The following is a 26,379-nucleotide window of genomic DNA, read 5'->3' on the forward strand; positions in this document are numbered from 1 at the left end:
TTTAAAAACTATAAGAAATCTCATGCAGATAAGAGAGCAGTAACAGTTTGAAATTTTTGACCAAAATCAATTTTTTAAACGCAACGAGTGATGAACAATATAACAAAAAATCAACTTGACCACATTCATTTGTTGGTCTTATTATTACGCACATCTTTGTCCATTTAATCTTTGCTGTACCTCTTATAGTTTCCTAGATCCCTTCAGTGTGCAAAAAAAATTTGGAATTCACTCAAGCTCTATCAATTTTGTCAGGCAATATTCCCAGACCAAAAACAAATAAAAATCCCGTATTTAAACATTCTACAACTCAATAAGTACCCAAATAGCCACATTTTGTTTTTTCCAATAACATTTTTTAGATTGAGGAAGACTTGTAACAATAAATTGAAAATTTAGTATATACGAGTAGTTTTATAACCTAAGAACCCAAATACAGAAAGAAATATATCACAGTTTTACAAAACTACAATTTTAAATGGTGCCCTACTTAAAAACTTAACAGTAAATATCTTAAAAAACTATGCATAACAATACAGTTATAGTTATTATAGTTTATTTTTTAGGAAATTTAATTACAAAATCCAAATTTATAAAACTCGGTTAATAACCAACTGGGTTATTTCATTGTTTTGAAGTGGAGTACTTAAGGTATTATCTTTCATTTCTTGAAACATCTATTAAAAGTCACAATCTATTATATCTCCCTAAATTACATACAAATGCTTAATAGATACTATGCTATCTCAAGTTACTATATTTATTTTTAATTTATTTTCTATAGTTATTTAGTAAACTAAATTTTCTCCATAACTGTCTCAAGAGTAACATAGTAATTGTACACCCATGCATGTTTACTTGTAGTATTTCGTCTGGAAAGAGTTCAAAATGTGTTCTAAAGGATCGGTGACATTTCATACTTTTAGGTTTTGCATTTTACTACATAACGACCACAATAGCTCAGTTTTACTGTAGGAAGTTACCAATCACTACTAGCTTCATCATTTTGGAAGACCTGCTATCTAATCCTAGTTTAATTTATAGTAGTACATTAGTAATAGTATAGTAGTGAGTTGCTGTAAATAATTTCATTTTCAACTTCTTGTGAGTGCTGTAAGTTAACACTAAGTTCACATGTTGTCTGGTGTTGCAGTGACCCATCCTGCGGAAGGAGAGGCTCGGTTCAGGATCCACGGATTGTAGGTGGTGCTAACGCTCTACCAGGTGTGTATGGCTTCATTTAATATCTTATCTCTTCTAACTTCATCACTTTACTCATTTTGTTCCCACGAGTAGCGGAGATCTAAAGGTCACCCTAAGCATTGTCCCATGTAAAGAAATACAAAAAAATGAAAATAAACCAGAGAGCTCTTGTAGCTCTCAAAAAGTGGATGAAAACCCACAAAACATAGAGAGACTAGTGATGGGTTCTGACCCAAGCTGTCCCGAACAAACTCAAAAAACAGGCGGACTTCCTAGTAGAAGTCCTCAAACCTCCGACTCAGCTGGAGTCGACACTGATGAAGAAGACGCCATACTGGAGGGCGAACACCAAAAGGAAGAGGAAGCAAAAGCCAAAAGGCCGCTCCCAAAACTACCTAAACTAGGTGGAGCCGCCAGAAAACGTTTGGCCTGGCTTCGGAAAAGAGGTTATTCTCAGGAAGAAACCAGGGAATTGGCCTTAAAACCAATTCCAGAAAAACAAAATAAATTTTTGATGAAACATCACTGTTCTGACCCGAGGTCTGTGTTACAGCGGAGTTTCCCTGGCAAGTATCCCTACAGCTGGTGTCCGGATCGAGATCACGCCACATCTGTGGAGGTGCCGTGCTGTCTCCTTACTGGGTAATAACTGCCGCACATTGTGTCTGGGAGCTGAAGCCTTCCAGACTGTCTATCGTGGCTGGGGACTACGATCTGTATATCGCAGAAGGTATGAACATTATATTTTGAATTAATGATTGAAACTTGGTACCATACGTAATACAGGGAATGATTCCACACATGAAACTTGACAAACTCACGCATTGCTCCAGAAGCTATCAGCTGGGATGGCGAGTATTCCCTTAAACAGTTTACATTCAAATTTAAATAAAAAATTTTAAATGACGATAAAACATATTTAAACCTATGTAACAGTTTATTTTTACAGACCTGATACAAATCTAACTCGCTTTTACATGTAACAACAGAAAATGTATATACAATACATAATTGAAGATGAAGATTGACTAAACTAAACAAGACAGCTTAGTATTAAAATCTCATATTTCAGAACATTTAAAAAAAATGTAAACAAATTAGTTTTTTTGTATTTACTTTTGTGAAGTGCCTGATGAAGAAAACTTTTCTGTCAAAATGCCTAATAAAATAAAAAATTATAATTATTGGTTTCTTTATTGTTGTAAATTAAGTTAATACATTTACAAATACAATACATATATACAACAATCAATGTACAATACAGAATACAGTATTAAAATTAATTATGTAGTTTAATTTAATTCATAAAATATCATTCACATATTAGATCAAACCTAATAACAGAGGTAGTAAATGAATGTATTGATCCCTGCAACTAGTTAACTATTCTATAGAATAATAGGCATTAGGCACTAAGAGGTGTTTGGACACTATCTTTGGCATTATTTTAATTTTCAAAATGGTTGTCAGTTAAAAAGGATATTAATCAATCTCACACACCAACTTTAAGTAGGAGCTCTTCTCTACTCTATATAGTCAAATACTTAGCTTATAAATTTTAAATGAAAGAACTGGAATTTTGCGGTATGATAATATTTAAAAATCTTAAATATTCTTTTTAGCTTTAGTCACAGAGTTTGGGATATTTTGTCTTAAAAGTTTTAATTATATACAATTGTATTTTGTTTTTAACTTGCTTGAAAGAATTGTAAAAATATGAGATCATTTATAAAGATTTTTATCAATAATGGAATATTTTAATCTCATATTTTTACAATTTTTTCAAGCAAGTTGTTAGTTTTATTGTTAGGTGACCATCTCATCTCAATGTTAGTTTCTAAATCATGATTTATTGTGGTCCTTAATTATTTATCTTTGCTATGTCTCTAATAATGAGACAAAATTTAAGCTCAAAATTTTAGAAACACATTTTATGAAACGTCTTCAACAATATTATAATTATATATATTCCGTATTTTTACTTAACAATAAACTATAGAATTATGCCTAGTCATATGTAATTATATAAACGCCAAATTTAAGGAAAACAATTCAATCAAAACATTAAAGTTTTGTTTGTAAAAGTATATTACATTTGTAAAATACTTAAATAAATTATATTAAAAATAATAATCTCCTTGTTATTGGGGTAAAATATAACACATACTTTATTAGTTTCATATTTCACAGGACACGAACAGAGGGTGTCCATCGCCAGGATTGTGTTAGACCAGTACCAAAAAGACAGCTTTTCAAATGACATAGCGTTACTGCAGCTGGCCACGCCTCTACGTATTGACCATGTTTGGGTCTCACCCATCTGTCTCCCAGACCCTAGTCAGAAGTTCCTTCAAGGTATGTCTCAACAACTATAACAGAGTACCGTGAGTTCTAGTGTCTAATATGATTGATTTAACAATTGTTGATGAACGTTCTGCCTGAACAGGTGACAGTGTAGTAGCTGGATGGGGACGGTTAAGTGAGAGTGGGTCACTACCACATATACTACAACATGTTACGCTTCCCATTCTCAGTCTATCACGGTGTCACAACCTCTACAGGAGGGCGGGCTTTGCAAAGTTTATCCACAGCTGCCAACTGTGTAGTGGATTCGAACAGGGAGGACTGGATTCTTGCCAGGTATAATATATAATTAGTTAATAATAGTTAGTTCCGACTAAATTAAAAACAATCATGATCATGTACATGTACACGTACAATGTCTAAGTTAACTAATAATAATTCATAATTTAACAAATATAATAGATTAGGTGTGGTAATGTGAATTACTAATATTAAATTATAACTAATATTGTTGACCAAAATGTTTGGAGACTGAGAATAGGCATACAGTTGACCATGTAAAGCCTGAGTGGTGGATGTTTCTAGGATGTTTTTATGGATCCAGCAATTTCCTGGGTGATCCTAATAATGATTAAAGATTGAGGGTTTTCAGATGTCAGTTTGTTTCTAGGAGCCATATAATGCAGTATCTGAATCTTGTAGCTCTACTGAAATTAGAGAGTATATCATATAATATACTTTTGACTTTTTGTTCACCATTGTTTTTAATTTAATTTAATTAACGATACATTTAAAGTAAAAGTAATTTAAATAGTAACTAGCATACATATAAAGGAGGTTCACAGACAGCCAGAAGTCAAGATGTCCTTTTGCCTATTAGTTACTAGTTAGATATTTGAGAAATCTCCATTTTTTAATAACGGTTTAAGATTATATATCCTAAACATGGGTTGCTTTGGCCCACTTTTGAACAGTTTCATACGATTTACCCTTTTAAACAAATAATTATTTACTTATTTAAGTTATGATAACCTTTTAATACAACTATGGCATGTTATATTTTAGATGCTGCACACTTTTTTATCTAAAATATTTGTTTTCTATTTTTTGTTTAATTTTTAAGATTTGAGCCAATGTTACCCTAAGGGTAGGGTAACTTTGGCCCGAGGTTGTTTTTCAATAGAAAAAGAATGATATAAAGGCAAGGAACAAAGAAGGACCTGGGTATTTAAAAACACATGTTATTTAATGATTATAGTAATATTTTACACCAATTTACCAAAATATATAGGTGAGTCAAATGTGTAAAAAACAGTTTAAAAAAAGGTAAAGTTCTTTCAAAAAAGGAATTTTTTATGTTTAATTGGAATTAACCTTAAAAATTTCTGGCTGAATATCTTTTACAATGTATCACCACTTGTAAAATAACGTATCCTTTTCTTGGGGCCACTTCCAAAATTTCTTGGTCGGCGCCATACACTCCACTGTCGCTCCCTTCTCCACCACAGAGACAGCACCAACCCTGGGAATCGGAGTCCATTCAAATGGGCAACAACAAATTTGTCCTTTTTCTACAAGTTCCTTCATATCTTTATTGCTTCCTTTTTTGGTCTTCAACATTTGCAGTTGGAAAGCTTGTACTGGTTTTGAATTATTGATGTTAATTAGTTTATCTGGTTCATTGACAGTAAAAGAATCTTCATTGCAGATGGAAAAAAACCATGTTGCTTTGACCTAAGGACTCTAAGCTAAAATTGTCATCACCGTTATCTGTTTATGTATGGCTTGCCACTCTTTTACCCCTTCTTTTCTTTTTGTTTCCATCTAATTTTTTGTTTTGTTTTTCTTTCTAGTTTTCTACTTTTCTTTTTCAGTTGCACTAATTAATTTAGAAATTTCGAAAACCTAATAGTAATTAATTAATATATTTTTATTATGAAGTTTACTCATATTTATTTCACATTATAAAATGATGCTCTGAAATATGTTTCTGAAAGATTTATATGGGGTGCAAAAATTGCCAGTAATCGCACATTCTAGTTTAAAGTGTAATTTAAATAAAAATATAATTTTTCTGTTAATAATGACTAGCATTCTAAGTTATTACAAATGATTAGATGAAACAAATGAGTTTTAACATCAAATTGCAACATTTCACCAAAACATCTCTATTTTGTATATACCTAGGAAATCACATAGTTACCAAAATATCTTTGGTTGTACTTATATATAAATATTACAACATGAATAACAGAAAACACTCTTTCATTTTGTTTTTAATTTCATGTGTAGAGAAAGACATAAATTATATTTCATGACTTTTATTTATTGTTGTATTGTTATGATTTATTTTGCATCCCATTGCCCACTAAAAACAAATTGGTTGGATGGTCAACTTTGGTTATTCGCTAATCAAACTGAACTGAGTACTCGATATTTAGACCTAATTATATTGTAATGTTTATGTGCAGGGTGACTCAGGGGGACCCTTGGTCTGCAAGCAGTCAGACGGCCGGTACTATCTTTGCGGTATCGTCAGCTGGGGTGTGGGTTGCGCTAGACCCAAATTCCCCGGAGTTTATACTGAGGTAACTTGTTTTGTAGAATGGATTAAAGAAATCACCTCAAACCACCGAAGCTTGCTGTCTGGCGCCCCTTCAGTGGTCAACATCACAAGAGGGGATCTTGGGATTAGACAACCTATGTCTAGATTAGATGATTATATACAACAAACCTTAGTAATTAACAACTTCAAGCAGATTACTAATGCTGCTTCCAAAAAGTGAATCTGAGACTTTTAGGTACGTTTGACGCACTTGTCAACACACTCACTTAGTTTTTAAAGTTGTAAATATATATGTAAATAAATATATACAATATGTGTGTGATAACTAGTGCGTAAAACACTAGTCAACACACTTAGAAGTTTCCGATTCACATGTTAAAAGTGTATATAAAGTACAATACGATGTTATTTGTATATATTTGGTAGCTAGTATTTGTTTATAAACGATTGTTTGTTATTCTTCTGAAATGGAATTGTATTTCACTCTTATGACACATTGTCTTATTCTACAGGACATATCTTAATATGATGTTGAGATTAAGATTGGAAATAAAACCATACAAATTATACTAATGTTTGCTAGTTTGCCATCAGTTTGCTAGTTAGAGGCACAATTATTCACCATTAATCAGGCAGAATTATACTAATTTGTTGGTTTGTTTCGTAATAATGATCCTCCTGTACCTAAGAATTAACAACGTTTCTGCCTGATTAACAGTGAATTATTGTGCCAGTTACAGGCATACTGACATGTACAAGTAAACTGTACGTGTAAATGAACAAATCTATCAAATGAACAAATACTATGTATATTTTATTTTATTTCTAATCTTAGTATCAACATGTTACAGCAGTATGATACAACATACTACAATTCCATAACAGGAGATAACAAATCTGATATGTAATAACAAGGTTTCAAATTATAGTTTTCCAGATGAATTTAAACTTTTAAATTTGGTATTTAAAATGGCATAACTATTTAAACAATGTTTTAAACCAAAAGCTTGTTTGTGCCCCACACTCATTTCATTTGAGATAACTTGACCAAATCTGAAATGACGAAAAATGATTTGAAAACTATGTTCACACTGTTTAAGTTAAGTACGGTATCTTAATTAATAATAAATAAATAACACAACATTTGTTTTTGTATCACAAGTTACCAAATCCTTTTCTTTCTTTTATTTATATATTTTAATACAGTTATTTATCCAAATAAAAGAAGAAATACATGATTTAGATCTAGAAGCTATTGTGTGTTTGCTGCTGCAAAAAGGGTTAGAATATAAGGAATGTCAATAATTATTTAGACAGTGTTAACAGCCAGGAGTTGAGAGATTTAGGTGTAAACCCAGCTGTCACATAGTACTTGTTGTTCACCTGTTACTTACCACGCTTCTCCGATAAATATGAAGTACAGAATATAACATCGTCATATCAAATGAACTCTACAAAGAACGCAACAGTTTTTACTATGAGAAATTATACAAATGAAAATAACTGTTTAATGGTCACTGACAAATAACTAAGCACAATGCATATCAAAATATAGAATAAATGAATGAACAAATGGAATGAAAACCTTGTTCCATATACAACAAGTATATTCTGGAAATTTCAAAACAACCTACTCAGGATCTAGTTATAAGTTATCCACGCTTTTTCGTCCAAGGTGGTTTTGGAAAATTATATGAGATAGTTAAGAGAACAACAGAAACCAATAGTAGCATAGTAAGTAAATTTTAATACACAGGTTACAGGTTGTTCCATATAATTATTCAACTTGTCAATTAAACACCATACATAATGTTGTATTGTATCCTCATTATCCAGTTTCCTCTCAGTCTGTATGAGTTTTACAATAATAAGGAAAAAAAAGTTTTAGTGATAGATGTTTTCAGTTGCAATGTTACCTTATTACTTAACTCAAGAGTTGAAAAAATATATTTGGTTTAAAAGTAACAATTTTGAACGTTTTATATCATATTCCAGGAAAATTAATCTCATGGCCAAAAACTGAAAAAAAACCATTAAAAAAGAACTCAAAAATAAAACATGTTTGTATCCTTCTCAAAAATGGATAAATCTGAAAAATGGATTAGAATTTTTCTTATACAGAACATGTTTTTTTTTTTTGTATTTAAAGTGCACAAATAAGAGTGTAACAATTATTGACCTAAACATAAACTAATATAATAAAAATAACAGCAATATTGAAATAAATATTTAAATTGGCATACATTATAGATAAAATAATCAAATAATAACATCTCAATTACAAAAAATAAACAAAGAATATATATTAGTATATTCCAAATAAATAGGTATATGTACCCTACAAATTTTATATAACATTAAATAAATTATTGATATTTAATATTTACACATAAAAACAGCTAATTTATGTCATAAACATAAACTAAATTATCTCCCTATTTATTTCTTTTACAAAATTCAACTTCTTCAAACAAACACTGCGAGCACAATACCCACATTATTTCAGACTGGATCTGCCTCGACCATAGAGTTAGCAATTAAGGATTGGCTGAAGGAGAGTTAGTTACCTCACATGCATGAACCCCCACACTTACAAGCGTACAAGCGTATAGAGTTGAGGCCAGCTCGGCAAATGCCGTTAGGTTAAATTTACAAATAACAAAAATCTGGGTTTGATTGAGGAGGTTCGCTATAGTCAACTAATAGGACAGAAATGCAGCCTTAATCCACTGCTTTTTTGTGTGGGGTCTGCGTGTATGTTGATGTAAAACTACCTGGGCCCCTAGATGCAATCACTATTTGCTAATACTATAACCATTTAAAATATTTAAATTTGCCTTCCACCGAAAATACTTTGAAAAAATATTGTAGGAATCCATATTGTAACATTTAATGAATTGGTTATTTTTTATGAATATTTTAAGTTGTTTTAAAAATATTTAACTGAATTACACGTAGTAATGTAATAAATGGTATTGCTTAATCTAAATGCAACAATATAAAATTTAAGGAAATTTCTAAGATATTTCAGTTTTTTTTTATTACATTCTGCCATATATGTATTTGTCATCATCATTCAGTGATGCAATTTGTAATCTGATCTCTTCCTCAGATAACTAAACTAACACATATGTAAAATCTTTAAATAAAGCATTACCAAAGCGTTGTGTCACGTATAAGTCAGGAATCACAACAACCATGTTGTGTGTCAACACCATGTAGATTAACTCTAGAACATGCACTTAATAATAACAAAGCACTAATTATTATAACTTAACTACAGAATACAGGTCACAATAGGTCTGTATTCACCGACTTACCACATAGAACTGATTTAGTTATTCATTCACCTGAAGAAGAGATTAGATCTGCACTAAGCGTAGCGTTACTGATGTTTTTATATCACTGAACAATTGCAAATGTCCGAAAAAACCCTGTTTCTCTCATAATCCTTCCATGGTCACATAAAAACTTCAAACAAAGAATGCATGTATTAAATTCTTACAGTCACATTTCAATTTATATGTCACTTTCTCGTGATATCTATCACAAAGTACCATAGAACAAACGTGCAATTCCTTAAGCTGTGCATTCATGAAATTGAGGCTAGTTTCACAATTAAGTTGTGGGAGTCGAGTAAAATTTTCACTGCCAGAACGGGCAAATTTTATTGAGTCAAGTATTGTTTACACTGTGATTTGATACCTTAAGTTGAGGTAAAATATCTAAATTTGTATATTTCACTATAGGTAACAGTGGCTTATAAAGGTATATTTTGCTTTACCGTTTGTCCAATGTCTGACATTAAAAAGATATTCTGAAGGATTTTTTTTAAATTTTTTTGTCAGGAATGTTTTGTAAAGTTGCAGTAATGTACCAAATTTTTTTACTTGAAGATCTTTTTAAAGGCTTATATTCACCTTCATTCTAAGAGATTCCCCTTCACTGCTACACGAGTCAAGTACCGACTTAAGGACAGCCGAGGTAGTTGAGAGGAGTGTCTCCCACAGTCAATGTGTTACAGGAGTCCTTGCCACACACTGACCTTGTTGCTCAGTGCAATACATCCAAATAGCCCTCGCTGCAGCCAGCACATATGCCTGCATTTATTTGATACTTAAAACATAATTCAATACAGTGTTTTAAAAACTATGGAAATGTTGTACGAGTATATCAATCTCAATTAATTTTTTTATTTCATACATATATGTATTTTGTAGCGTTTGATGATCCTAATATTTTCTACCCACTGTTCTTTGTTTTCATTCTTCTAAAATAAGTTTGAGGAGTATTGCCTCTACTACAAATCTGGCGATGTATTCCATGTCAGATGACGCGAAATACATCGGAATGCAGAATCTTCATTATAATTTTCTTTATTGTTCAAGATGAAACTGAACTTCGGTGTTCAGTGACCTCCAATCACATGTTGACGAATTTTTATCATTTAACTCTTTCCTCTTTGGAGTGGTGAATAACGTAAAGACCTAATTCAAATCAAGGGGATGCGAGTACTAAGTAATGAAGTTTTGATTTGTGCTACTCTTTGTGTTATAATATTCTCATGAAAATTGTTGTGACTGTTTAAATTAGGGGTTATTGTTGTGCCTACCAGAAGTAAAAAAAAAAAAAAAAAAAACAATTACAAAGGGTCTTGTTAATTTATTAAAACAATAATTATTTATAATATGTATAATATGACTCTAGGTTTAAAAAATTGTATAGCAAATATAATTAAACTAAACGTACTAATTCAAGGGAAAATCGACGGATCTTTATAATGGTCTAACAAACAAATGACGGGTTATTCTTGTGGCCACTGCCCAATCTGATATAACCGAATAAGCTTTTAATATGGTCTTGGCTAACTTTATGTACAAATCCTTCAAACTCTTACATTAGGTTACATTTCAAGACAAAATGCTTGTCCATTACATTACCACTGTACTTACTCTCTATGCACACTACAAATCCAAGAAACACTATAACAAATCTCTTGAATTTTAAATTGGAAGAGAATACAATTTATCTTTGCGATTATGTAGGTACGTTTCCGCTTCGTCCATAAAAGTTATGGAATCATCAGTGTTATGAGGATAAGACTTCTTCTTGAATTTTACGCTAATATTCCTCGTGTTCAAGACATCAAACAGTTTGTTAAAAAGACGCAAAAATTTAGTAATCATAAAACATCCTGAAAATTCCTCTACTTTAATCTATAACAAACATATTATTCCAGTACATCAACAGCATACCAGCATATGTATCAACCAGCATACAAACAGAATTAGAATAATTATTATTTAATTGCAATTATTATTATCGCAGTGTGCCTTACGCAGCGCAGGCTGGGCTCTGACTACACACTCAGCACTAAACTCAGTAGTGGCCATTAGGTTTTGGGATCGCCACCGCGGCTGGCCTCACTTGGTGATATATGTGCTCTATGAGATTGACAGAGAGACATAAATCAAATGTTTTCGAGCTCTCGAGTGAACACTCGACCAAATACGGCGGTATTGTAATTTAACTAGGAAATTAACAATTAATTTTTCTTGTAATAGCAATCTGAAACCTCCACCTATTCCAAAGTTTTCTGTAAACACACGTTTTATACTAAACACAGATGCAAAATCTACTAACCTGGATTCAGATATGAATATAAACAGAAATCAATTAATCCATCATATTGTAAAATTTTATGCATTTCATTCCATTACATCCATGTAAAACTAGCAAATTATGTCATTATGAAAAGGTTTTAGACGCACTACTAATTATTTTATTTAAAAGTTAAAGTCTGAGAGAGAAACTCAGTTGATTAAGATAGGGGGTTCCTATAAATGTATTGGAGAAAGTATTAGGAAGGAAAGATAAGTTCAAGATTAGTAATTAACATTTAAAGAAAATGTTAAAAGATTTTAAAAGAAAAGAAAAGCTTAGCAAAAGTCTTTTAAATTTATTGAAATATGGATTATGTATGTATGATATGTGTAATATGCCTCCAGGTTTAACAAATTTTATAGCAAACATTCTTAAATATACTAATTCAAGACAAATCGATGAATCTTTACAATGGTCTACCATACTACAATAATTATTGTAGTATGGTAGACTACAATTTCTTGAACTAAACAATAATTGTTTAGTTCAAGAAACTATCATTATCAATATGGATATTTTAAATACAGTTTATCCTGCTATACAATTGTATCTCAAAAATACATGAAATCTGAAATTTTATGTTTTAAAAAAATTGTTATATATAATAAGATGTAGTAAAAAATTTGAAGGTAAAAATAGATTTAAATCCTTGGTGTAAAAATTACACCGTACCATATTACTTTAATTTTCTTCACTGTTTATGAAGGATGTTTTAAATGTATTATATTTTTTGAAATTCATATAGGTATTATTTGTTTTTAATTTCATTAAACTATTTTATGCAATACATGTTGGAAGCCAAATATTTCAACAGTTAGTTTTATTAACTGAAGCGATAGTTGAAAAAGATGTTTACCATCCTATGCACCAAGTTTCAAAAAACATAATAACAAAAGAAATAAAAGGATTTGTAAATTAGATTATGAAGACATATTTTAATAGATTACGTCATTTTCATGAAATTTTTTTCTCTCTTGTTTTGTAGGTCCCAGATTCTTATATAAGAGTTCAGAACATTCATTTCCTTTAATTCAATTGCATTATTTTTCTGTGAAATTTACTTATTATAATCATATAGGCCTAGTACATTCATAATAGTATAGTAGTGAATTGCTGTAAATATTGATACTTTCAACTTCTTGTGAGTGCTGTAAGTTAACACTAAGTTCACATGTTGTCTGGTGTTGCAGTGACCCAGCCTGCGGAAGGAGAGGCTCGGTTCAGGATCGCCGGATTGTAGGTGGTGCTAACGCTCTACCAGGTGTGTATGGCTTCATGTAATATCTTATCTCTTCTAACTTCATCACTTTACTCATTTTGTTCCCACGAGTAGCGGAGATCTAAAGGTCACCCCAAGCATTGTCCCATGTAAAGAAATACAAAAAAATGAAAATAAACCAGAGAGCTCTTGTAGCTCTCAAAAAGTGGATGAAAACCCACAAAACATAGAGGGACTAGTGATGGGTTCTGACCCTAGCTGTCCTGAACAAACTCAAAAAACAGGCGGACTTCCTAGTAGAAGTCCTCAAACCTCCGACTCAGCTGGAGTCGACACTGATGAAGAAGACGCCATACTGGAGGGCGAACACCAAAAGGAAGAGGAAGCAAAAGCCAAAAGGCCGCTCCCAAAACTACCTAAACTAGGTGGAGCCGCCAGAAAACGTTTGGCCTGGCTTCGGAAAAGAGGTTATTCTCAGGAAGAAACCAGGGAATTGGCCTTAAAACCAATTCCAGAAAAACAAAATAAATTTTTGATCAAACAAAAGGAGGGAAAAAATCAAAAAGACCTCACTCTGATGGCTCCACACCGGAAGATCATTGGAGAAAGAAAACAAAAATCGAAGGAAGACAGGGGGAACACTAGGAGCGATCTGCACAACCCCAGAAACCTTCATATAAACAAGCAGTAGAAGGTATAAGGGTGGGGATTCTACACTCCAACTTTCCCGAGACCCTAATCACAACAGAACAGATGGAAGAGATCCAGAACTTCATCCTGGAAGCAATCGTGGAGGAACAGGAGGGTCCCTACTCTCCAAGATTCTACGGTATCAACAGGAGACAAGGAGTTCAGATCTTCACTTGTGAAAACAATCATACCACTGAATGGCTGAAAGGAAAGCAAGATTCCCTTAAGCCTTGGGAAGCGGCCAGTCTGAGGATTGTACCAGAGGAAGAAATTCCATGTGCAAGAATTACGACTATCTGTCTTCTTAACACTATATATAAAACCACCGATAAGACTATGAAGTTCTTGAAAGTACAAAACAAAGAGCTATGTGTCGGAGAATGGAACGTTCTGCGTAGAAGCGACAAGGGAAAGTCAGTACTACTTACCCTGGCAGTCAACTGCGCAACAGCAAACAAACTGCAGCAAGCAAACATGGAAAGAGGGTCCATGGATCAGCTACAAGTTTTGAAAAATTCAGATTAGACTGAAGAAAAAACAACAAGGAAACATGGAAAAACCTGAAAAGGTAGAGGAGACTTCAGAGAAATCTGAGACAGTCACTATGGAAAAAAGCACCGCTGAAGAGATGGAAGTGGAGGAGACCATGAAGGTATCAGAGCAATCTGTACATACCTTACCTGAAAGGTCTACTCAACAAGCCAGTGCAGCGGTCGAAAGCGAAAAAACCAACCTGTTCCCTCTTCTTGAAGAGAGGACCCTCTCTGAAAGGACCATCCGTCCGGCCCGAGGAAGAAAAGGGGACAGCGTCTCCAAACACTCCAAAAGGAAGGACGGGGATGGACCACCAGGGGGAGGTGGAAAAAAGGCGTAAGTATGCGCTTAATGCAGATAAACCTTCACCATGCTAAGGGCGCAACCGACATCTTGGGTAGGAGGTTTATCTCTACGCCTACGAGAAAAACTGCCCTCTAAGACAAAACAGGCTGAAGAAAGACGTGCCGTGGTGGACTGGGAGGTTAGAGACACTAAGAAATAAAACTAGAAAATTACTAAAATGAGCTAAAAGGTAAGGCGATTGGTTCCCTTATCTACATGCCCAAAACGAATATAAAAGAGAACTTAGGAAGAACCAAAGAAGAACCTGGAGAAACTTTTGCAAAACAATTAACAGCCTACCAGAGGCTGTTAGGCTTCAAAAACCTCTCCAAACTGATCACACTAACCCAATGGGGACCATAGTAAAGGCCAACGGTGACCTTAGAGTGAACAGGAAGGAGACCTTAGAACTGCTTCTGGAGACACACTTTCCGGGGGGGGGGGGGGTCACCTTACTCGAAATGAGGATATTTATTCTCTAATCGAGGGGAGATCCAGCCGAGAGATTGCAATAGCCAGACAGCGGTCTAACAGATTATTTACACACGTAAGAATTAAATGGGCAATAAGATTGTTCAAGCCATTTAAATCTCCTGGGGCAGATGGAGTTTTTCCAGCCCTTCTTCAAGAGGGGCTGGACATCTTATTAAATACTCTTATCTTGCTGTTTAGAAGCAGTTACGCCTTAGGATATATACCAAAAAACTGGAGGACAGCAGAAAAAATACAGGGATCCGATTCAACCCAACTCGTACAGACCCATAGGCTTAACCTCCTTCATGGTGAAAACTATGGTAAAAATAATAAACAAACACATAAGGGATGTAATATTACCAGACCACCCACTTAGTCCCACTCAACACGCTTATATAGAAGGTAAATCAACTATCACCGCTCTCCACAGCTTAGTGGGAGCGGTGGAGAACACATCATTCGACGAAAAGGAAGCCCTAGTCAGCGTCTTTATGGACATTGAAGGAGCTTTCGACAGAGTTGCATATCAATCCATGGAGACTGCTATGGAACGTTTTGGAGTTCCCCTAGATGTAGTCAAATGGATAGTAGCCCTCCTAAAAAACAGACAAGTAAAGGCAAAGTACGGAGACGAATCTGCCGCAATCACGGCCCGAATAGCAACGAATAACAGAGTAACACTCGGTTGGGTGCCAGGTCATGAAGGCATTCATGGGAATGAAAAAGATAGCCTTCTCCAACAGCAAAGCTCTGGTCAAAGATTAAGAAAAGAGGATAAGAAACATTAATTGGAGTAGAGCCTCAGGATTAAGACTATCCAAAATGTTTATCTCTCCTTACGTTAAAGGGTGGATAGCTCTCTTAGATCAGAATAAGGAGGATATAAGACTGATATTAAAGTAAGGGAGGCGCAAAGGTCCTTTTAGGACTAATCGTGGGGACAAATTGTCCTTTTCCCTTAAGAAAGGAAAAAAAACTGATATTAGGAATGTTGACAGGACTGGCCTCCTAAAGGAAACATCTTATGAGGGTGGGCCTTAGCTAGACTGACGAATGTAGACTCTGTGGAAAAGAGCAGGAATCAGTAGAGCATATTTGGTTAGATTGCCCTGCTATCTTAGAAACTCGGAAAAGATTCCTGGGAGCATTCCTCAGCCCCAAGGATATCAGAGAACAGAAGCCCTCAAATCTGATAGGTTTTTGCAAAAGCCTCGGACTTTCAGGACACAAAATTAAAGTAAGGGGGGCTCAAAGGTCCTTTTAGGACTAAGCGTGGGGATAAACTGTCCTTTTCCCTCAGGAAGGGGGAAAAAACTTCATCACTGTTTTTGAGGTCCGTGTTAAAGCGGAATTTCCTTGGCAAGTATCCCTACAGCTGGTGTCCGGATCAAGATCACGCCACATCTGTGGAGGTGCCGTGCTGTCTCCTCACTGGGTAATAACTGCTGCACATTGTGTCTGGGAGTTGAAGCCTTCCAGATTGTGTATCGTGGCTGGGGACTACGATCTGTATATCGCAGAAGGTATGAACATTATATTATTGAATTAATGATTGAAACTTGGTACCACGTAATACCAAGTATAATACCCACGTAATACCATAATACGTGGGAATGATTCCACACATGAAACTTGACAAACTCACGCATTGCTCCCTCCAGAAGCTATCAGCTGGGATGGCGAGTATTCCCTTAAACAGTTAACATTCAAATTTAAATAAAAAATTTTAAATGACGATAAAACATAGCTATAACTATGTAACAGTTTATTTATACAAACCTGATACAAATATAACTCGCTTTTGTTTGTAATATATATACTAGCAGTTGCACGCAATTTAATATGATTTGCACCTGTATGAGCACTTCTGGTTCGGGTGAATTATATTTCTGACGCCAATGTTGAGTTTGCCTTCTTGCAACGATAAAAAAAATATGTTAAAAAGTGTTTGTTTATGGCCATTGTAATTTACCTTGGTTCTTAGTGTCATTTATTCCATAAGTTAGTTGATTTTTCCTTTTTCCCGATCAAGGAAATACACATTATATACATACAGAGAGCTCTGAGAAGCCTACTTCTGTCAAAAGACAACCAAGTTAGGTTTCATAACAACGGTCTTTAAATAGATAGTAAAAGTTAGATAGTAAATTTGTTTTTTTATATCTAATACTTAATAATTGCTAAAAATGTACAGTTAAGTACATTAACAATGTTACTATTTACGTGTTTGTTTCTTTATAAACTGAATAATATTTTTAATATTTTAAAACATTTAGAGCTGAAATTGGTACATTATTTCAAAAGCACAGTCCAGTAAAATTTCATTCAGCTTTTTTTAAGACAAGTGCTTCAATCTGAGTCTTTAGAGTTAAATTCTGACCATCTTATGTTTTAGGACATGTTCTAAGGTAGATGAGTGCTTACCTAATCGCTGATGAGATTTTTTGATACTTTAAAGATTAGTGGGGCATAGCCCGGAGTGATTTTTGTATTTAGAATATGCTTATATACATACAAGGGATCCTAAGCATGTCCATGTAAAATTACAATCAGTTGAATAGAATACGCTTGAAAGAAAACAAATAAACAAAGGCACTTTCGCATTTATAATATTATTATTTATATATCATACATTATTTTCAAAATCTCAAAATAATAACTAACGATTTCGTAAGGGTTTACAAAAAAATTAATTACGCCTTTATTTATTAACTTAGAACTCTCAATTTTTGTTTGTCGTTCTTCAAGTGACATACACCAAATCCTGTAAAGATTTTTTTTCAGTGTTATTACTTTTGGAATAATGATAAGTTAAAGTGGAGAAATCTTAAATTTTAAACTCAAAACTGTGTTTTTCTCCATATTTTTTGTTATTATAATTTACAATAACACAAAATATTTTTCTTTTACTTGAATACATGGAAAAAAACCCCTAAAAACCACCCATGTTTTTTTTTGAAGGGGGGTTTACTACCCAATCAGTAAAAAACTATTTCCGAGGTAATATATGTGTATATTTTCGTTTAGTAGACATTTGAGGTGAGACATTTAGCGTGTGAGAGAGGTCACTGGGACCCGGCTCGGTTAGGGATCTTTATACAAAAAACAAACTATAAAAGCTACTTTGGTCGAAAAGCATTTGCTTCCATCGCTTGTGATCTGCTTCCGGTATAAGTAGAATAGTGGAATATATTTGAAACTAAGCCATTCAAGATTTCAAAATAATTGTTCATCATGTTTTGCATGCAAGACGTCTAATATCAAAGGTATTAGATCTTTGGTATTAGAAGTTGTGCTGTTTTTCATACTGTAGTCCAGACATGTTTCTGTCACCCCCCCCTTGTTTTCAATGTATGGTCAATCTCAATGTTAGCTCTAACTTAAAATTACTATAGTCATTATATACAATTTTTCTCCATCTTTAAAAACAAGATAACATTTAAGCTCAAATCTCTTGAAACATGTTTTGTGAAACATCATCTACTATCATCCAAAAATATACAATACTTTATTTCATACAGAATTGTGCCTACTCATAAATACAATAATGAATATGAATGCCAAATCAAAGATGTCAAATCAATTTGAGAACATTCAGCTCAATTGAAAAATATATAAAAACATGAAGTAGAGTTTGCAGATTAACTTCTGGTGCCATGTACAAACGGCGTGTGGTTCAGAAATAAATTATATTAGAAATAATGACCTCCTATTACTGGGATGAAATATAACACATACTTTACTACTTTGATATGTCACAGGACACGAACAGAGGGTTTCCATCGCCAGGATTGTGTTAGACCAGTACCAAAAAGACACCTTTTCAAATGACATAGCGTTGCTACAGCTGGCCACGCCTCTACGTATTGACCATGTTTGGGTCTCACCCATCTGTGTCCCAGACCCTAGTCAGAAGTTCCTTCAAGGTATGTCTCAACAACTATAACAGAGTACCATAGTAAGTTCTAGTGTCTAATTGATTGATTTAACAGTTTTTGATGAACGTTCTGCCTGAACAGGTGACAGCGTAGTAGCTGGATGGGGACGGTTAAGTGAGAGTGGGTCACTACCACACATTCTACAACATGTTACGCTTCCCATTCTGTCTATCACGGTGTCACAACCTCTACAGGAGGGCGGGCTTTGCAAAGTTTATCCACAGCTGCCAACTGTGTAGTGGATTCGAACAGGGAGGACTGGATTCTTGCCAGGTATAATATATAATTAGTTAATAATAGTTAGTTCCGACTAAATTAAAAACAATCATGATCATGTACATGTACATGTCTAAGTTAACTAATAATAATTCATAATTTAACAAATATAATAGATGAGGTGTGGTTATGTATATGACTACGATTAAATGATAACTAATAATGTTGACCAAAATACCCAGAGACTAAGATCAGGCATACAGTATACCACATAAAACCTAAATGGTGGATATTTCTAGCAATCCAACAATTTTCTGGGTGATCCTAATATCGAGTTTCAGATTGAGGTGTTTCAGATGTGAGTTTGTTCTTAAAAGCTTATAGGAACTAGATGGTTCAGTATTTGACTCTTGTGGCTGATGGATCAAAACGTATTGTTCATCATTACAAAGAAATATTTTGAGATATAAAATTTATGTCTATTGTCTATTGTCTATATATACATACACAAGTGTGTGTGTGTAAAACGTTAAATTTAAAAACTTGTATTTAAAACTGCACTCAAGCTTACCGTTTGAACTACTATAGTTTTTTTTTTTATTTTTTATGGATAAAATAACTCTTATAAATGAACAAATCAAATTTTTGCCATGTCTATTACCAATTAATTTAAATAACAATAAATTTTATAATATTTGTAATGTAAATAATAACTAGCATATAAAGGTGTCCCAGAACTCCCTACAAATATTTTCAGGTATTATTCCTGGACTACAGACAAACCAAAATATCGTAACAAAACTTTCTATAACTTAATAGTTACCCAAATACCCACCGTTTTGTTACACTTAACTATTTCTAATTTGAGAACTGCTCATCGTAACTTGCTGAACTGAATATACCTTTACACTCTAACCACCTAATTACAGAAAATACTTAATTTTTTTAGATAATTAATTTTCAAAATAAGAGCTTCCTGAAATCTTTAGGAGTAAATATCATAAAAACATAATATGATTGAATAAGTCACCATTAAATTTTAGTTAGGAGATTTAATTACTATTCCAACGATACCAAGTTTATGAAAATCGGTTGATAAATAAGGGAGATATTATGCTTGTCAAAAACCAAGTACTAAACCATATCCATTATCATTATAGTACAACATTGTTTGTAAACCACTACAATCAGCTGTTTTAATTTTAACTGCTTTACTCAACTGGTTAAAACATTTTATTGTTGAACTGTGGTCGTAATATCCTTGGCTTAAAGCAGGATTTAGGTTTCTTTCGATAAAAACATAAGAAATTTAAAATGTTTATAATCTCCAAATATAATACCTTTATTTAAATAGGACTTATAATAAATTTACAAAAGTTTTTATATTATAACAGAGTACACATAAATTTTGAATTAAAAGAGTAGTTTCAGTTGCTGGATGAACAGTTTCAGTCCAATATTCATTAAATAATGTTTAGTATTCCTACAGCCGCTTCGATTTCACATCTTTTGTGAAGCGTCTCAGTAGAATTAGCCGAACATTCAAAATTCGATTTTGCATTTATTTATTAAAAAAATGATGTATTAACAGTCTTATTTAAATAAAGTTATTATTTGTGTAGATACTATTTTTTTTAATTTTCTTATTATATTTTTATCAAATTAAATCTAAATTGTGCAATAGGTAAGGATATTATGACCACCGTTCAACTATGTAATGTTATAATCAGCTGATAACAGGTAATAAACGAAATTCTAATGATATAACGAATGCCTCTAATTTAATTGTTAACGATTATTTTGGGCTTACTGAAGTAAAGCCTAAACCTATGGTTACAGACAGTATTATCGATGGTGATAATAACAAAACGAACAGGTAGAGTTTGACCTCTGCCAAAACTGTTGTGACATCAAAACAAACCAGTAGTGGCAAGACCGATGGAATTAATGTCAACAGAAACCGTGTTTTTACTAATTCTGTTTCTGAACGGATGTTGTTTGATCACATGAATAAAAAGGGGTTTACTGGTAGATCCATAGTTGGCAGAAACAGACCTAATGACGACTAAGTTTTTTAAAAGCACATTATCTCCCTTATTTATCACCCGACTTGGTATCATTGGATTTTTTATTAAATTGTCTAACTAGAATGTAATAACTGTGACTTCAATGTACAGGAAAGGCTATCTTTAAATCAAAAGCATCTACAATATTTCAATATTTCAAAGGTAATAAGACCAAGTTCCATTAAATTAGTTTATTTTCACATTTTAAAATGTGTAGGAAAATTCCGCTACCATTCAACCAGCATCAATATTGGCAAAAAAATTCAAGAGAGGTATTAGACCAGTGACGGATATGAATCCTTTTGGGTTCCCATAAATCAGAAGAAATAGAAAAATTATGCAAACCTGTAGTTTATTCTTAAAATTTTCAGGAGAAGAGTTCTTAAGAACTTTTCAACAATTTTATTAAGCTTGATCATTAAAATAAATTGTTTATTTTTCTAGATTTTACTCTACGGAATTTCGTTTTTCTAGATATAATTTCCTAAATTAGTTGAACCTGACCCTGTTTCATAATTAATATAATTACTAATTGTATTCACAACGCGGAGTGTAACGATTAAATCAAAACGATATGATTATACAATTTATAGTAATAGTTTTTAATTTTATTTTGCATATTAAACAATACCCTTCTTGAATTTAGAATTAAATTAAATTTGAAAACCAAAATGAAATCAATCCATGTAACGTACTATTATAAAGTTTATAAATTACCAGTAGGCCCTAATCACATTCTAGTTTAAAGTACAATTGAAATAACAGTAAGTTTTGCTGTTAATAATAACTAGCATTTTAAGTTATTAAATATTATTACATAAATCAAACCAGTTTTCAACATCAAATTAAAACATTTCACCAAATAATCTCTATTTTGGATATACCCAGGAAATCACATAGTAACCAAAACATATTCGACACAACAGTATATAAATATCACAAAACAAAAAACTGAAAACGCTCTTGTTAATTTTACGTATAGAGATGGACATAAATTGTATTTTATGACTTTTATTTAGTGCTGTATTGCTATTATTTATTTTACATTTCATTGCCCACCAAAGACAAATTGCTGATTAGATCGTCAACTATGGTTATTTTTTAATTAAATTAAGCTGAATATTGAATATTTAGACCTAATTATATTGTAATTTTTATGTGTGTTTATGTGCAGGGTGACTCAGGGGGACCCTTGGTCTGCAAGTAGTCGGACAGCTGGTTCTATCTTTAGAGTATCGTCAGTTGGGTTACGCTAGACCCAAATTATCTGGACTCAATACAGAGGTAACATGTTTTGTGAGCCATTTAACAAAACAAGTTACCTCTGTATTAAAGAAATCACCTCAAATCACCGAAGTTTGCTGTCCGGTGTCCTTCAGAGGGCATCTAGGGATCAGACATTTGTCTAGCTTAGGTCATTGTGCTACATATATTAGTAATTAGCAATTTCAAGCATATTATAATTACAGTACTGCATGAAAAAAGTGAATCTGAGGCATTAATAGTAATCAAAACATTTTCGACAGTATATAAATATCAGAAAAATTCAAGAAACAAACTTGAAACGCTTTTTGATTTTATTTTTAGGTCTAGATATGAAGAGAAGGACATATAACTAAAACCTTTTTTGAAAGTTTTAGAACTCACATCATGTCATAAAAATGGAAAACTCTTTGATTTTATTCTTAATTTTCTCTATAGAGGACATTCAACTATATTTTGACTTTTATTTAGTATCATATTGTTATGATATATTTTTTGCCCTATTACTCATGAAGAATTGTGGATTGGACATTCAACTTTGGTTATTTGTTAATTAAATTAAAAAATTAAACTGGATATTAGATATTTAGGCCTAATTATACTGCAAAGTTCATGAGCAAAGTGACTCAGACCCTTGGTCTGCAAGCAGTCAGACAGCTGGTGCTATCTTTGCGATATCGTCAGCTGAGGTGTGGTCAGGTGAGGTGCTAGATAAATATTTCTCTGTGTTTATACAACCAAGGTAGCTTGTTTTGTTGAACGAATTAAAAGAAATTCTGTCAAATTATCGAAGCTTACAGTTTGACGCTCCTTAGGTGGTGACATTATGAGAGAAGATTACCCTGAGCAAAGATGATACTCGTACTATTTACACTAGTGGGGCCACGCAGATTATTAATATTGCCTAATTATTTATTTACATATATATTTAAATTTGTAAAACTAAGTGTGTTGTTGACAAGTGCGTAAAAAGTACCTGAAAGCCTCAGATTAACTTTTTTATGCAGTATTAGTAATACGCTTAAAATTACTAATTACTAATGTAGCCTACGTAGTATAATCAACTGAGCTAGACAAAGATTGGCTGATCCCTAAATCCCCTCTTGTGGTGGAGCATTTAGTAACCTTCGATGATACTAGGTGCAAGTATTAAATAGTGCACAAAACACTAGTCAACTCAGAAGTTTCCGATTCACTTGTTGATAGTGTATATAAAGTACAATAGGATGTTATTTGTATATATTTGGAAATTGTAGTAAGCTGTTTTGACACACTGTATTATACTACTTTGACATTATCTTAACATATTGAGATGAAGATTGGAAATAAAATTGTATACACTATCCTAATGTTAATTTTTATTGCAATAATGATCCTCATATACCTGAGTATTGTTTATTACGGTACTGATTTTTAACAACGTTAACACTTTATTATTTACACATTTTAATACAGTTATTCATTCAAAATACAAAGTATGCAATCAGGGTTTTATTGTTACAATAATTAAATTATTGATACCAAAACGTGAATTTTAAATAATTTGTTAATATAAATTAATTAGATTAAATATTCTGTGGTGATATTGACAGCTGAAATGAGATAGAACACATAGAGTCTTAATAAAAATGTGGATTTTAAAAATGTCTTAATATGCAAATTAACTTGATATAAAAAATGAAATATCTCCTCTTAATAAAATTTAGGATAATTCTTAATAATAGTTAAGATCCATATTTATAACAATAGTTAAGATCCATATTTATAATGGTTCAGAAGATAAGAATTTTTGTTAATGTTTTGAAGGTTCTCCACTAATAGGTAGATTTACAGTATTGATACTCATGTAGTTTAGTTCTTATCAAGATTAAACACACTTCATCACTGATTTTTGTTATTGTTTTGAAGGTTCTCCACTAACAGGTAGATTTACAGTCCTATACTCATGTAGTTAGTTCTTATCAAGATTAAATACACTTCATCACTGATTTTTGTTAATGTTTTGAAGGTTCTCCACTAGTAGGTAGATTTACAGTACTCATGTAGTTTAAGTCTCACCAAGATTAAACACACTTCAACAATGATTTTTGTTTATGTATAAGTGATGGCACCTTAAACTAATCTATGATTAATTTTCAAAATCAACAATAAATGTTATCTACAATATAATCAACAATGCCAAATCAGGACCAATGTACTTGTATGCAAATAAAAATGATTAGGAGCAATAGCAATAATTTAATGACAATTGAAACTAAGGTATAACAAAATAATTATATACCCTATCACAAATAATGATGAGCTTGTATTTTTAATCAATGTGGGCTTTTAAAAGAAACAAAAAATTTTGTTACAATTTCAGCCTATCACAAGTTGAGCTATTACTCCTGAAACAAGCATTTGAGGGGAATTAAAAGGAATTTGGAACAACTGTTTTAATTTATAATGTTTACTTGGATAACTAAAGTAGATTTATTGTGTTATCACTATTACTGTATATCCTACTAATGGTTGAAATTGATAGTATACAAGGTTATTAACTAAAACTTATCATAATACCATTAATAATTATATAAAAAATGTAAAGAAACTATTGTAAGTATCCTTATAATGATTATATATTAAATAGGAAATTAATCATGCAGAATGACTATACCACCACTGATATATACATGACTACTGAATAACTAACTCAATACAGAAAACCTACAATATTATCAAAGTTTTATATGCAGGTAATCTGGAGACGTTGTCAAGCAACTACGGGAAGATCCAATAGAATATTTTAGATTTATCTTGATAATTGTTGTAATTGTATACACATTAGTTGTAATTAACCACAAATGTATTGATTGGCCACTCCAACCAAGGCGAATGTTGGCCTTAATGCGATACTTGTTACAACCATGTTCACATCTGTAAAATTTAAACAGGTAAAATGATTTGATATATAAGTTTAATAAAAGCAAATATTAATCGTGAAGACTGAATGGTTGTCAATCAATTTCGTAGTGAAATTAAACCATTACTTGTCATATTGGTAACATTGTTAATATATGATACTCCATTGATAGGTTTTGCCAATAAGTTACAATGAGAGGTTACCAAAAACTGGAGTTAAATTGCTTTTTGGGACAAAAACATCGTCTAAAAGTTTAAAAATATAATGCCATTCATACGAGAGGCCACTGCAAAGATTATCCAGCACTGATGACCCAAAAATAACGATTTTCTTCATTTAAGTTTTTTTTTAATTTTGTCCCAAGGATACAAAAAAGAGGGAGGGGTTATTTAGAAATAGATTTTTTAATTTTTGTAATGTATAATGTTATAGAAACGGTAGGTTGAATTTAGGTGTCTCAACTGGAGTAGGCCTACAGGTTGTATGACGTATCAAATGTGTGATAAACGTTAGGGACATAAACAAGCCATGATGGAGTTCGGTACTTTGGTATTATCCGAAGGTCGCTCTGTCCCTATATACTACTTGTGCGATATAGACTAAGTAGATTTAGATTAGGTTATCATAGATATTTACTAGTGGTAGCAAAGTTTAATTTAATCTTGATGAGCGTTCACGTGACCTGAGCTTAAATTTGAGTACTATCTCGAGGGAAGATTTTCTTTTTTCACCAGAAGTGTGGGAGGCGTCACTAAAGCCTGCACTGATGGACAGGGGCAATTCTGATCGGTACTTTTCCGACCTGAGATCATGTGCCAGATCGCCCAACGTGATACGACGTCGGAAACGTTCACGTCCTTTGGCGCTTCCCCTCCGCACCTCTGGCGAATAAAGAAAAGCGTCCCTCGAGATAGTACTACTCGAGTAACTCGTCTGAAAAGCTTTTTAGTGTCGCAAGTTTTTTATAATGTTACAGAGTTTTGGCATTTGCCTGG

General features: G+C 32.7%; 2 protein-coding genes across 2 annotated transcripts; both read left to right on the top strand.

Moving 5' to 3' along the window:
- Positions 1 to 1,153: 1,153 nt before the first annotated feature.
- Positions 1,154 to 18,861, top strand: LOC124371997 (trypsin-1-like; the record flags this gene model as incomplete). The annotated part of the gene is made up of 7 exons (XM_046830370.1): positions 1,154 to 1,224; positions 1,757 to 1,933; positions 3,394 to 3,558; positions 3,650 to 3,843; positions 5,979 to 6,095; positions 12,928 to 12,998; positions 18,761 to 18,861. Coding segments are annotated over 6 exons (727 nt in total), but the record flags the coding sequence as incomplete, so codon positions are not given.
- Positions 14,551 to 19,176, top strand: LOC124371998 (ovochymase-2-like). The gene is made up of 4 exons (XM_046830372.1): positions 14,551 to 14,664; positions 16,300 to 16,522; positions 18,761 to 18,925; positions 19,019 to 19,176. The coding sequence occupies exons 1-4, from the start codon at positions 14,551 to 14,553 to the stop codon at positions 19,174 to 19,176; spliced, it is 660 nt and encodes a 219-aa protein (XP_046686328.1).
- The last annotated feature ends 7,203 nt before the right edge of the window (positions 19,177 to 26,379 follow it).

This window comes from Homalodisca vitripennis, unplaced genomic scaffold (assembly GCF_021130785.1).
Source record: "Homalodisca vitripennis isolate AUS2020 unplaced genomic scaffold, UT_GWSS_2.1 ScUCBcl_2364;HRSCAF=7046, whole genome shotgun sequence".
Taxonomy (NCBI): Eukaryota; Metazoa; Arthropoda; class Insecta; order Hemiptera; family Cicadellidae; genus Homalodisca; species Homalodisca vitripennis.

Bases quoted from the DNA above. Each gene is read 5' to 3' on its own strand.
- LOC124371998 (XM_046830372.1), top strand. From the start codon at position 14,551: ATGCTAAGGGCGCAACCGACATCTTGGGTAGGAGGTTTATCTCTACGC. The intron at 16,523-18,760 runs GTATGAACATTA...GATATGTCACAG, and splicing joins CGATCTGTATATCGCAGAAG to GACACGAACAGAGGGTTTCC. The intron at 18,926-19,018 runs GTATGTCTCAAC...CTGCCTGAACAG, and splicing joins TAGTCAGAAGTTCCTTCAAG to GTGACAGCGTAGTAGCTGGA.